This window comes from Panthera pardus, unplaced genomic scaffold (assembly GCF_024362965.1).
Source record: "Panthera pardus isolate Hobbes unplaced genomic scaffold, ASM2436296v1 HiC_scaffold_13, whole genome shotgun sequence".
Taxonomy (NCBI): Eukaryota; Metazoa; Chordata; class Mammalia; order Carnivora; family Felidae; genus Panthera; species Panthera pardus.
In genome coordinates, this window is record NW_026526688.1 from 117,021,092 (window position 1) to 117,034,878 (window position 13,787).

At 35.5% G+C, this 13,787-nt stretch overlaps 1 protein-coding gene across 2 annotated transcripts in view; it reads left to right on the forward strand.

Annotated features, from left to right (window-relative positions):
* Positions 1–13,787, forward strand: part of PPA2 (inorganic pyrophosphatase 2) — an 88,097-nt gene that overhangs the window by 18,556 nt on the left and 55,754 nt on the right. For both annotated transcript variants that reach the window (XM_019416411.2, XM_019416401.2), the window contains 3 exons: positions 1,614–1,667; positions 3,104–3,223; positions 11,473–11,559. In XM_019416411.2, the coding sequence (XP_019271956.1) occupies positions 1,614–1,667; positions 3,104–3,223; positions 11,473–11,559 (261 nt within the window). The remainder of the gene's footprint in view (positions 1–1,613; positions 1,668–3,103; positions 3,224–11,472; positions 11,560–13,787) is intronic.

A 13,787-nucleotide genomic window follows, 5' to 3' on the forward strand; every position in this document is an offset into this window, starting at 1 on the left:
GAAAATGAAACAGAACAGCAAGACTGTGTATGAGGTTGCTAAGATAGGTATGAGACATACTTCTAAGGAGCAATTGTTGAGAATTCATTCTTGGCTTTGTTCTTCATCTCATTATGGATATGCAGCTCTGTCATTGGTAAACTTTAGTCTTACCTAGAAAAATTGAACAACCATCATTGTTTTTTGCGGCTCAATTTAAATTTATACTTAGTTGTGTAAATGGCATCCTTTGAATTAATAATAGCATTTGTGTTTCACTTGGAAAGCCCTCAGATACTGTTTAGCAATGCTGCAAACCAGAAGTTCTCCACTCTGACTACATATTAAAATTGCTTGGAGAGCTTTGAAAAATAAGCAGTGCCCTGCCTCAAAACCATTGAATTCAAATAAGTGGGTATGTGGGGGGTGGGGCTCTAGGAAGCTTTTTTTTTTTAATTGATAAAATCTCTCCTGGTGATTTTGATGTGTGGCACAATTGAGAGGAAGTATATTTAATCGCTGCTTTCTCAAATGATCTATACTAAAGGGTTAGTTTTTTGGTTTATTTCTAATCTGTTGTGAACCGATACTTTTAAAAAATACAATTATTATTAGAAAAGTGTAATTAAAGAAAAGTGTAATTCAGGGTTCAACAGACCTAAAAATTACTGCATCAAATTGCTGTAAATGTTTCTAAATGAACCTATAACAGTCAGCTTGCAGTTAGCTCTGGTTCTTGGCCACAGTTGGTGTAACACTGTTTTAAACCATTACTGTGCTATGGTAAGCTGTTAGTTACTGATATCAAAATGGCATGCAAGGCAACCTTACCCTTGAGACTTTCTCTTTATAAGGCCCAAACTGCAGGAAATTATAGCCTTGTATTCCTAAGTATTGTGGGAAATTATTTTTGCTAACCATTGACCTATAATCTCCTTTGCTTTAAACAGTGCAAAATTGAAACATGATAAAAAGAAGTAGTAGTCCTTTTGTAACTTTAGGGAACCAGAGATCACTAGATAAGCAAACTAAGTGTAGAAAGGCGTTTCTCCTTGTAAACTTGATACCTACCTACGCAGATATCCTTAATTTCACATTATGATCATTGTAACTTGAATTTAAATAGTGCTTTGTGATTTTCAAAATATTTTATAATTTTTTTGTATTTTCATTTAAATTACATAATTGATCTTTATAACAACCTTACGTAGGTGGTGAGTAGGACAGAGTATTTACACTTACTTTGCAGATTGGAAAAGTGAGACATTCAACTCACATGATGGACCCTGTCTATCACTCCTGTTTTAGTGGGAAAATAAAACTTGAAACTGGTTTCCTGACCCCATTCTAGTTGTGTCACTATACTGTGAAGGTATTTCCAGAAATATAGCAACTTCTGACACTGCAGCAGTGTTCAAGTGACATGATGGCTTAAATTCTGCTGTGTTTTAGACAGCTTCTCTAATTTTTCAGAGGAAATTTACGGCATATGCAGATGTATGATACAGTCTGCACACAGTTTCGTAGGGAAAGAAACTAAAGCATCATCACACAAGAGGTGAGTGATAAAGGATAGGTAAAATTTAAAAAACGATCTCTCTTTGTTTTTTGTTGTTGTTTTTTTTTAACTGCAGACTTTGTTTAATATGGTTGTAGAAGTACCTCGGTGGACAAATGCTAAAATGGAGGTATGAATATTTTCTATTAATATCAAATGGAAATTATAAGTAATAATGATATAAAAACTTTGTTTCAAGTCGTTTGGCATAATATTTTTGAATTTCGCATGGTTGACAAACTACTTTATGATACAAACAATTGAAAACACTTTTGTGAACTTTGAATCTCATTTCTAAAAGCAAAATAGAGCTGAATTTTTACTTTGAAGCACGTGTTTTCTATTTTTGCCATTCTAGTTTGTTATACACATATTTATTTAATTTTCTTTGACTCTTCTGTCTTTGAAAATAACAAATCTTTTCAAGGTTTATTTAAACAGATTCTGAGATATATTTTTGTTCATAGATACAGTTGAAGTATACTTATTTGGGAATCATGGCAAGTTTAGTTTGTAAGGACTTAATTGTCCTTTAGATTTTACTCTACCAGGAACGAAAACATTTTATTGGCCAACTCTTGATCAATGAGCACTAAGAGTGTCTGCTATTCCCCTGGTTACCTTTTTTTTTTTTTTCTTTTCTATCTTTTCATGAGGCATGAACCTATCAAGAACTTCCCTTTTGCTTTTCAGAATTTTATTGTTCCATCTTCAGTTAGGTAAGATCCCTTAAAGTTCTGAGTGAAATTTAATTTGTGGCCCTTAGTTTCTTTCATTATTTAAGTCTTTTCCTATAGCTTTGGATGCAATGGCAAATACTATTTAAAGTATTTTAATTAAAGATTATTATGTAGGTATGTATTTTTCAGAATTTATATTTAGAGAATTGTCACTAATTACTAGCATTGCTTTGGTTAATATTTTGATAGGGAAAAGTAAAAATAATAGGTTCTTTTTTGGTCTTCCTTCAGAATGTTTCAGAATTCTGGCTATTTTCTACCTCAGGTATAGGATCAAGAATCTGAGAATCTACCTAATTTAAGCAGTGTTTATTCACTAAAAAATGGCTTCAGTTATTCTTTATAGGATAGAGTTTTTTTTTTTTTTTACAAGGCAGTTTGAGTATGTTTGATAGAAAGAAAACAAATGAAATTACTTGGTGAAAATTACTTTAAGTTAACCTTTTTATCATAAGATTGATGATAAGATGCCCAAAATTAGTATTTTCACTAATTTTTAGTAATTAAAAAAACAAAAACAAAACAGCAAGTAGGTTAATCTTTATCCTCTTGCCATTTCAGTCATTCTGTTATTTGTATTAGAAATGAATGCATAAATAATAGAATACCTAAGTCTATAATGGGATGTTTCCTTTCCAGATGTTTTTTCTTACACAACACTGTAAATTAGAAATAAGAGCTGGCTTAGCTTATTTTACAGTGTCTTTGACCAGTAAGTTAGAATATAAATATTTAACCTGATAATACCAGATTTAAAACATACAATTTGAATATAGGATTAATCATTTCTCATTCTCCTTCCCCCTTTTTTCCATGATGTGTGTAGATTGCCACGAAGGAGCCATTGAATCCCATTAAACAAGATACAAAGGATGGCAAGCTACGCTATGTGGCGAATGTCTTCCCTCACAAGGGTTATATATGGAATTATGGTGCCCTCCCTCAGGTAACATTCTTGTAATAAAACTTCTCTGTCTTCTGAAAAAATTTTCTTGTAAATCCTGTGGACTACTTGAAGTTAAATTGGTTCTGAGGACGTGTCAGTTTGACAGATTTGTAAATTTAAAATTTTTTAATGGGGAGTTTCATTGTATCTATAAATTTTTTTCAAACTATATATATGTCTATACTCAAGTTCTTGGAGTTAGGGATATAGAACACTCATATTTGGCATTTGAACATATTTCCTTTGCTGGGCTTGGCTATTAAGAGTCAGTGAAAAATGTTTTATCTGCTTTATCTTCAGTCATTTCTTTGAATGTGACAAGTTATGCTTTTATATACCTTCATATGTGATAGCATCCTTTCTTTTCCCATTTTGTTTTCTTTTCATGTTTCCTCACTCCTGGAAAATGATATCTGCTTCCAAATTATTTAGTGAGTGAAACTCAGAGTATATAGAATGAAAATTTTGTCTAGGCTTAGTGGATATAGGGAAGTATTTGTCTGTATGATTATAAGAGCCATCTATATTAGACCATCTATCTGGATATTTAAGCTTTCTATTTTTATTTTATCTATTAATTTTAATATTTTACATGAAATTACAAATTATTTTGGAGAAATAGGGAAAAAAGGGAGTCTGAAAAAAGGGAGACTTGCTTTATCCAACTCAAAAAACCAGCTGCCCTTGTAGAATAAATATTTACAGGGGAAAAAAAAAGAAAATTGTTTTCTAAAGAGTCAGCCTGCCTTTGATGCATTTAGACCACCCACATGGATACGTTCTTGGTTAAAACAAGCCTTTCTAAAATGATGTACTAAGAAAAAGAACGTCTGGCCTGTTGAAACCATGAAGGCAGGTGTTCTGACTCCCCAGGTGCCTAAGTAGACATTCGGTTTGACCTAGCAGTAAAAGGGTAAAAAAAAAAATTTGTTAAGCTTAGGGGATACTGTCTGTGGGAGAGGATATATGGATGAGGGGAAGGCCAGAGAAGCATTTGAATTAGAGAAAGACAAAAACAGAGACAAAGTAGGCATTAACAAAGAAACATGTTAATGTTTCATTAAACATTTATTAAGTATTTATGTGCTAAGCAGTGTATGGGTGTTGGGTATACAAAGAAAAATGATATATTAATATAAGGCAGCAAATATATATTAATGAAGGCAGCAAAATACGTGACTGAGAATGTGGGTTTTGGAGCCATATTGCCATGTAATAGTAATATGATTTTGGGTAACTTACTGTGTCGTTCTGTGCCTCACTTTCTTTACCTGTTAAATAGAGATGATAAAATACCTATTGCGTATGGTCATGTTGAGGTTAAGTGAGTTATCGCACGTTCATCTTAGAAGAGTGCCAGATGGATAGGGATCACATTATTACATCTACTGGTACTTTTATTATATGATCTTTCTTCTGAAGGAATTCAATCTCATGGGGGTAATCAGCAACTGAACCACTGGTTCCCCATAGAGCATAATAACTGCTACTAATCATCTACTAATTATGAGCTTTTGTAGTTTATCTAAAGTCCTGACAAATTTTTTTACTCCTCCAGATATGTTTGAATTTTCAAGATGCTTCTACCTTCGATTATGTTAGTCTGTTAGGTACAGTAGCTCTACTTTAATTATAACAGAATTAGACTGTGGCAGTCTCTTAATGCATCCTGAACTATTGCCTACTGAAATTTAATACTCCATCCAGCATCCAAGATAACATTTTAAAACTTAAATCTGCTAATGTTTTCCTCCTCTAAGAACCTTTTTGGTGGTTTCATATTGCCAAAAGGATAAAACATGATATTCTTAACATGGCTCTTCCACCCTGCCTAATCAATCTGGCCTCTGCTTTGTGCTCCAGCCTCGTTTTGCAACAGTTGTCTTTTCTTGCTTCCATTTTACCACAGCGACTCCTTCAGTGTTTCCAATTTCTCTTGTTTCTACACCAAGCCTTCACAGAGCTGTTCATTCATTCGGTACATGTTTTTTGAGCGCCTGATGTTGCGAGGCAGTGTTGTCAGTACTGGAGTTAAAGTAGTAATCAGAATGACAAAGATCCTTCTGGGTCTTTTATTCTGGACAGAGTGACAAGGCAAAAAAAAGTAATAAAATGTACAGTGTGTCAGATGGTGATAAGTGTGTTGGAGAACGATAAAGCAGGGAATGGGGCTATAATATATTGGGATTGTTGCAGTGTTAGATAGGGGGAAGGCCTCAGTGAGTAGGTGTTGAGTGAAGACCTCAAGGAAGTAAGGGGACAAGTAGTATGGACCCCTAGGGGAATCCAGCAAGAAGCAGCAAGTTGTAAAGGTCCCAAGGTAGGAGTAGGCCTACTGTGTTGAATAACAGGAAAAAAGGCCAGTGTGGCTAGAATGGAAGTGAGGAAGAGTAGACCTGTATTACACTCTCTGCCATTTTTAACTGGAAATTTTTACTATCTTTTTAAACCCAAATCCAAAAGAGTGTGTTAGTCTTTAGCAAAAGAATATACTGTCTATTGCATTGAAGTTACTTACCAAACAAAAATAACTAAGTTGATTAATGTTTTTTTTTTTTAAGTTTATTTTTCAGAGAGAGTGTGAGCAGGAGAGGGGCAGACAGAGGGGGAGAGAGAGAGAGAATCCCAAGCAGGCTCCACATTGTCAGCACAGAGCCCAATGGAGGGCTCGAACTCACTAACTATGGGATCTCGTCCTGAGCTGAAATGAAGAGTGAGACACTTAATTGACTGAGCCATGGAGGCACCCCTAAATTGATTAATGTTTATACAAAATTGAAATTAGACCAAGTGTTGATGGGACGGGATAATTGTATCTAATATCTTTTTGCTTCATTGTCAGTGCCAAGACAGAATTAATCTTTTAAAATGATAGCCAGCCCCTGATCCCGTTTACATTTTTTATTTCATCTCCAGCTTCCCATCCTTCTCCTCCAGCTCCCTCACTCTTACACTGGCCTTTGCACAATTCCTCTTGTTCCCCAGGCACACTTGTGCCTCAGGCCTTCACATTTATTGTGTCCTCTGGCTTGGAACACTCTTTCTCAGGTACACACATGGCTTTTTTTTTTTTTTTTTTTTATGTTTATTTTTTTGAGCGAGAGATTGACAGAGTGTGAGCAGGGGAGAGGCAGAGAGAGAGAGAGAGAGAGAGAGGAAGACACAGAATCTGAAGCAGGCTCCAGGCTCCAAACTGTCGGCACAGAGCCCGACGTGGGGCTCGAACCCATGAACCATGAGATCATGACCTGAGCTGAAGTCAGACGCTCAACCGACTGAGCCACCCAGGCACCCCACATGGCTTACCTCCTTAAACGTTTGCTCATAAATGACCTTCTTCATGATGTCTGCCCTGATGATCCTTTAGAATTTTAACCCTGCCTCCTGAATTTTTGTTCTGCTTCATACTTTATTTTTTCCCTTTTCTATAGAACCTACCAACTTCTAACACATTCCATAATTTAGTTATTTATTATATTTGTTGTTAATTTCTTCCAGGTAGAATGCAGACTCCAGGAGGATAGGGATTCTTTCTGTGTTGTACATTGACATTTTCCAACTAACTGCTTAGCTTAGTGCCTGGCACAGAGTAGGTGATTAATAAATATTTGAGAAAGGGTAATGAATTCATTGTGTGTGTTGCATTTGTTTCATAAGCTTGTATGGTATTGGATTTTGCCGTTTTCTTATGCTTTGTCTTGTAACAGCAGGATGTGTGTTAAGAGCAGTTACCAAGCCAACCGTGCTTGGAAGAACATTAAGCTGTAGAGTATTGTTTAAGTAGGAGTCTCTCTCACTTACTGGTGATTCATCAGTGTGCTGTGGTTAGTTCAGATCTGTTGAACCTTGATAACTTCTCCCTCGCTGGCAGTAGTGCCATCCCCAAAGGTTGAGTTTGGCCTGAGCAGAAGCTTGCTTTGTTTTCTCCCAGTTATATTTCCATGTATAATGGATTATTCCAATTTTATATCTTCTGAGTGAATATTTAGAAGACCTGTTAATGTTAGTGGACTGGGTAATGTTAAAGGACTAGAATCATGAAATTTTAGCTTTCTGTAATTTTTTTTAATAAACAACAATATTTTTTAGTTGAAGTATAGTTGATACACACTGTTATGTTACTTTCCGCTGTACAGCATAGTGATTGGACAACTCTGTAGGTTATGCTGTGCTCACCACAAGTGCAGCTACCGTCTGTCACCATATAATGCAGTTACAATACCACTGATCTATCCCTGTGCTCTACCTTTCATCTCTGTGACTTACTCATTGCATAACTGGAAGCCTGTACCTCCCATTCCCCTTCACCCGTTTTGCCCACCCCTTCCCTCATCCCCAAGATTTCTTCAGTATTAATGTAATGCTGTTGTGTTTATTATTCATATTTCATTATGAATGTGGTTTATTGACCCCAAGTATCGATTAGTACCACCTATTAGTTTTATTACCTGGAACCAGTGACTCAATTTCTTTAGGCCTATTTGTACATCTCTGTCATCATACCACCCACCCCAGAAGGTTATTGTCAGTATTGAATGGGATAATCAAAGCAAATGTTTTAGTTCCATAGTTAGTTTTCAAGAATATTATTTCAATGTCGACACTGTTGCTGCTGATAGTAGCTGCTAATAGTAAAACATCTCATAGAGGCTTTTGCTTCAGATCGAATCTATTAAAATAGATAGTGGCTAGGTAGATCCTACTTCCTTTGATCTGGTTATAGGAATCCTGATTAACCAGGAAGTAGCTCTCAAGAAGCACCTGTATGTACAGCTCTGTACAAGTCAGTTGTGTTTCGACCTAAGGCCCAGAGCATGGTGACTACAGATGTATAGATTAATATTTATAGATTGTAAGTAATGATACCAAACACCTGCACAAGGTTGAGAAAGATTTATTTTAGGCTAGATCAATAATCTTTGTATTTTGATTTATTTATTTTCATAGCTTTATAGTCATCTTTTTTATGAGATTAACATTATTTATATTTCTGCTGATAGTTTCTCATTTTTTTAATGTTTTTCTTGGGTCCATGGTAACATTTTTCTATATAGGTGGTATACATACGTATGTACTGGTAGGTATATACCTATAAGTCAGATTGCCTACTATGCGTTGCACACTTATTTTACTAGGTATTGTCAACTGTTTACAAAAGACATTGTTACAGTGTACACACCTGTTAGCAGTATATGTGGTTCCAGGTGCCTTACATTCTTACCAGTACAGTTGACCCTAAAACGACATGAGTTTGAACTGCATGGGTTTGAATCCACTTATATACAGAGTTTTTATAGTACAGTGTTATAAATGTATTTTCTCTTTATTATGATTTTCTTGATAACACTTTCTTTTCTCTAGCTTACTTTAAGAATATGGTATATAATTCATATAAAATATAAAATGTATTAATTGTTTATGTAATTGGTAAGGTTTCTGATCAACAGTAGATTGTTAGTAGTTAAGTTTTGGGGAAGACAAAGGTTACAGTCAGATTTCCAGCTGTGCAGGGGTTTAGCATCCCTAACCCCTACGTTGTTCAAGGGTCAACTATATTTTGCATTATTAGATTTTTAGGTTTTTGACACAGTGTCTTGTTAATGGTTTTAATTTTTATTTTTCTGATCAGACTAGGTATCTTTTCATATATTTATAAGTCATTCATGTTTTCTCTTTAAATTACCTATTCTTGTCTTTAGCCCATTTTGTATTGAGTTGCCCTTTTTCTTATTTAGTTGTGGAAGTTATTTCTACGTTCTGAATGCTAATCTTAACTTTTGGGAAGCAAATACTAAGATTTGGAATTTCCTCTTGTGGATATTGAGGGTTTTTTTAGTTGTTTCTCTGCCTAGTTATACAGTTAGGACTCCACAAGAGGGCGTCATCAAAGTTTTAAATTTGTCAAGATTTCTTCTCCTGGTGATTACTTAAAATTATACTATATATTAAAGTTAAGTTAGAAACCATTTAGTGTGAATCTCTTTTTGTAATAAAAACTGAGGCCTGTGCATATAAAGCATTAAAGACAGGACTGGAAATAGAATGAACCAGTCTGGTGTTTTGCTGTAAACGAAATCACGAAGAACTTGCCTTAGAAGTGACAAGATTGTAGAGCTTGCACTTATGTACTTATTTCCTCAACAGGAGGAATAAATTGATAGATAATATGGAAAGTTGAGTTCTGAGAGGAATATAGACCAACCAATTAACAAATGGAAAGACTTACTAAAACCATATAGAGTACAAACTTATGTGAAGACTATTTTTGTCTCAGTTCATGGAGAGAATTTCTTAAAATTAAAGCTGATCAAAATGAGCTAAGTTATCTCATGAATTTGTGAACTTCCTATTCACTGGTAGTATTCATGTAGATTATGAATGACCACTAAACTAACAATCATAGAACTCAGGACTGACATGTATCTAGCAGTTGTCTCTAGCCATTTTTTTAATAGGTGAGGAAACAGGTCTGGATGTTCTGGCCAAGGTAGTATGTGACTGAAGTAGGACTAGAATCTAGGTCAGAGTGACTTTAGCTTATCACGTTTGTTGCCTGAGAGTGGGAGTGAAGTTAAAGGAGGTTCAAGAGAGGATTCCTGCATTAGGAAAGAAGAACCTTTCAGATATTTTTCTGCTTCTGCTTCTGGCTTTTCTGATTTCAGTTATAGTTCAGTCCCATCTTGGTTTCTCCAGCACATTAAGATTAATTTTATAGCATTTATGACAAATGCTGTACCATTTATTAACATGACATTCTTCAGGATATTGACTGTGTCCTATTCATCTCTGTTCCTAACTCCTGGCCCAGAGTAGGTACTCAGTAAATATTGACTGTGTGAATGGATGCCTACTTGGGAGATTCTGAGAGTAAGAACAGGTATTTAAAAGAAGAGAACCATGAAATAGAATAAGGTTTTATCTGAAAGTAATTGCCGATCAGTTGCCATTGAAACTTGGGCAGCATAGCCTAATAATTAATACCTTGAGTCTCATCCCATTGCCACCATTTAGAAAATGTGAGCTTGGGCAAACTTAAATTCTTTATGCTTCAGTTTACTTATCTGTAATATGAAGTTAACGTGTGTGTGGGGGGGGGGTGGTTGTGTGTATCATGCAGAAAGTGCCTCTCACCTAGAACCAGTGTGTTTATGTCAGTTCTTCTTATATTTTGCTAGTAATATTAGTATTTGGGGTAGTGACATCTTGGTTTACTGATTTTTTTTTTTTTTTTTGGTAAGGGTGGGTTCAATTTATTCCTAAATATAATTAGCACCAGAAGGAAAATATTGGAGTTTATCTAGGGTTTAGCTATAAATAAGGGTATATTTTTAAAATTATCTTTATAAAATTAGAAGAACCAAGCTTGGATAATCTGAAATTATCTCTAGATAACAGTCCTGAGGTAACACAGTCTCTGTGTATCTTGTAATGTAAATCTGAGGAAAATAATTTTGGGGAGCTTCCACATTTCCATTTAGAATTAGGTAATTATGAGGCTCTTTGGGAAGGATTGTGCCTAGGAGATACTTAAATTTGATAACAAATTTCTGTTAGTGGTGTGCATTTATAAAAATGCCTATGTGTATATTTTGTAACCAACAAGGTATATCTTTTAAGTAAACTATAGAGTTGACAATTTTTTGTGTTTTTGTCAAGGTCTTGAGATTTGATGGCAAAATAGAGGATTTTTTTTAACTGAAATGAAATGAGACAAAAATAGATTTTTCTTTTATTTGGTGTAGATAGTATCTTGTTCTTTAGTTTATGAAGGCAAAGCTGGTTTTTGGTTTTTTTTTTTCCTAGTAGAAGTCATTTAAAGAATAGGAAGTGTATTTTCAAACACGGAAAGCTAGACTCAGTGCTGTTACCATCTCAAAGGAAGCAGTGAATGATGGAAGCAACAGTTTAGGCAGCCAGTGGAAATGGCATAGACGGTGGAAATCTCTGAACTGAAACTTGAAAAGTGAGCATGAATTTACATGCTGACTCAACTTGGAAGAAGAGTATGTTTGTATTTTCAGATGTGATTACACAGAAAAATGAGAGGCAGGAGGGAGGAAATACTGTAAATGTCTTAATTATTATGATGTTTAAGGTTTTACTGGCATGTTGGCATGGAGCTTGTGTAGTTTCTGAAAATGTTTCCTTTGGATTACGACTGCAAAACTTTGATCATGTGGAAAAATTGAGATACATTTTAATGAGTATTAACCTATATTTTTGCCTCACTTCTCCCTTTTTTTTTTTAGACTTGGGAAGATCCCTGTCGAAAGGATAATAGTACAGACTGCTGTGGAGATAATGACCCTATTGATGTTTGTGAAATAGGCTCAAAGGTTTGTTTTCTAGACAATGCTATTCTAATATATGTTCTAGTTTATTCCTGCTCTAGAATTTCAGTTCTCTTTAGTTCTTCAGCTCTTCTAAGTTCTAGCCTATTGATCCCTCTGATACGAGTCCCTTTTTGTATCTTTATTTCTTTCTCCTACACTAGGGGTTGGTCAACTGTGCAGCCATGGCAAGTCAAATATAGGGCACCACCTGTTTTTATTAGTAACACATTATGCCCATTCACTTACGCATTGTGTATGGCTGCTTTTGTACCAAAGTTGGGGAGTGGTAGCAGAGATCATGCCATCCACAAAGTCTAAAAATAACAACTATCTGAGTTTTTACAGAAAATGTTTGCTGAGTCTTGTTTTTAGCTTCCTTACCATTATCCAGACAGGAAATGTAATACTGAGTAAAGCCAGCTGGTACTCTTGTTTTTGTGTCTGCTTCCAGGTTGCCAAGACCTACTGAAGGAGAATAAAACCTACAGTTTCATAGGTTGCTGCTACTTCTAGAATTCTGTGTGTTTTGGGTCTATTCTTCTATCGCATTTCTTGCTAATATTTGTTGTTCTCTGCAGACATTCAACGGCTTACACTTTGTTCTCACTTAAGGGAAGAACATTTTGTCTTTAAATTTTGTAGAGCCCCTAGAAACCAGCATATAAGAGCTCCCTTGCCCTTCTTAGACAGCCAAACTACCTGGGTCCACACACATTATTTCTTCCCTTTCTTCTCTTACTGTGAGAACTGTCTTTCTTATGTGAGACCTGGGCTTCTACCTGTGCTCTAGATCCTGCCCCTTCCTGCCTCTTGAGTGACAGTTTTCTTATCCCTTCTCTGTTCTGTATTCACAACTTCTCTTTCTTTATTGGCTTCTTCCCCCTCACATGAAGACTCATAAAAAGAGTTTTCAACACTCATCTTCATCTGCTACTTTCCACTTAATCTTTAGCCTGCTTCAGAATTGTTTCCATCCCCCGTTATTTCTGTGAAACTACTCTCACAAAGGTCCCTGCTAACTTTCTTTTAGCCAAATCTAGCAGGCCTGTTTCATAGGTTTTGTCTGTCTTGAATTTCCCTTAGCATTTTATACTGTTAACTTTGTCTTTCTTCTTGAAACAGTCTCCTCACTGGACTTTGTGTCATAATATCTTGGCTGTGCTCTAATTCTGTTTTCTTCTTGATTTCTTTTTCAAGCTCCTTAATTCTTAGGTATTGGTTGGCCTGAGGGTCATGCCTTTGTCCAGCTCTTTTCCTTTAATTGGATCTACCTTTATTTTCCTTCCAAGGGAACAGAATCTTTGTTTTTGCCTGGTTTTGTTTTTATCTTTGACCCAAATTCCTTCAACATTTAGGACTTTTTTTTTTCCTTTGGTAATATTTATTGTTCAAGAAAATTGTAGTTATGTTAATGGAAATGAAATCAAGCATAAACCTTCCCTCACAATCCTGCTGTCCCAATAATTCATTTTGTTTTTTTATCTTTTCCATGTTTTCTTCCTCTTGGGATAAACATGTAAACATTTTGATTTTGTTAGACATTTTTTCCAGTTTATTTTCTGTTATACAGTTAATAAAGTTAAAGGCTTTCCTGAATATAGCTTTTCCTTTTTTCATTTCTTTTGGGACAACTGGATATGGGGGGCAGGGTTTTTAGACTGGCCTCTCAAAGCTGTCTGCCCTAATCCCTAGAATCTGTGAATATGGTAATATAGCACTCCCTTGATAATATTATTTTATATAGCACAGTTTACTTTCAAGTAGGATTATCCTGGATTTCCCGTGCAGACCCAGTGTAATTAAATGAGCCCTTAAAAGTAAGGAGCTTTCTCTTACTGGTGGGAGAAGAACTCAGAGGTTCAAAGTGTGAGAAGTACTGATGTGCCATTGCTGGTTTGAACATGGAGAAGGGGGCACATGAAAAGGAATGCAGTTGGCTTCTAGTTGCAGTGAGTGGTCCCTAGTTGACATCCAACAAGTTAATGGGGTCCTCATTTGTACAGCTACAAGGAACCAACTTTATGTGGATTCAGTTTTAGAACCTTCAGATCGGAGCTCAGCCTGTGCAGCACCTTGATTTCGTCTTTGTCAGGCAGTAAGCAGAGAATCTAGCCATGTTGTGCTTGGACTTCTAACTCATGAATACTGTGAGATAATAAATTTAAACTGTTTTAAACCTTTAGGTTTGTCATAATTCATTATACTACAGTAGAAACACAGGATAACAGGCT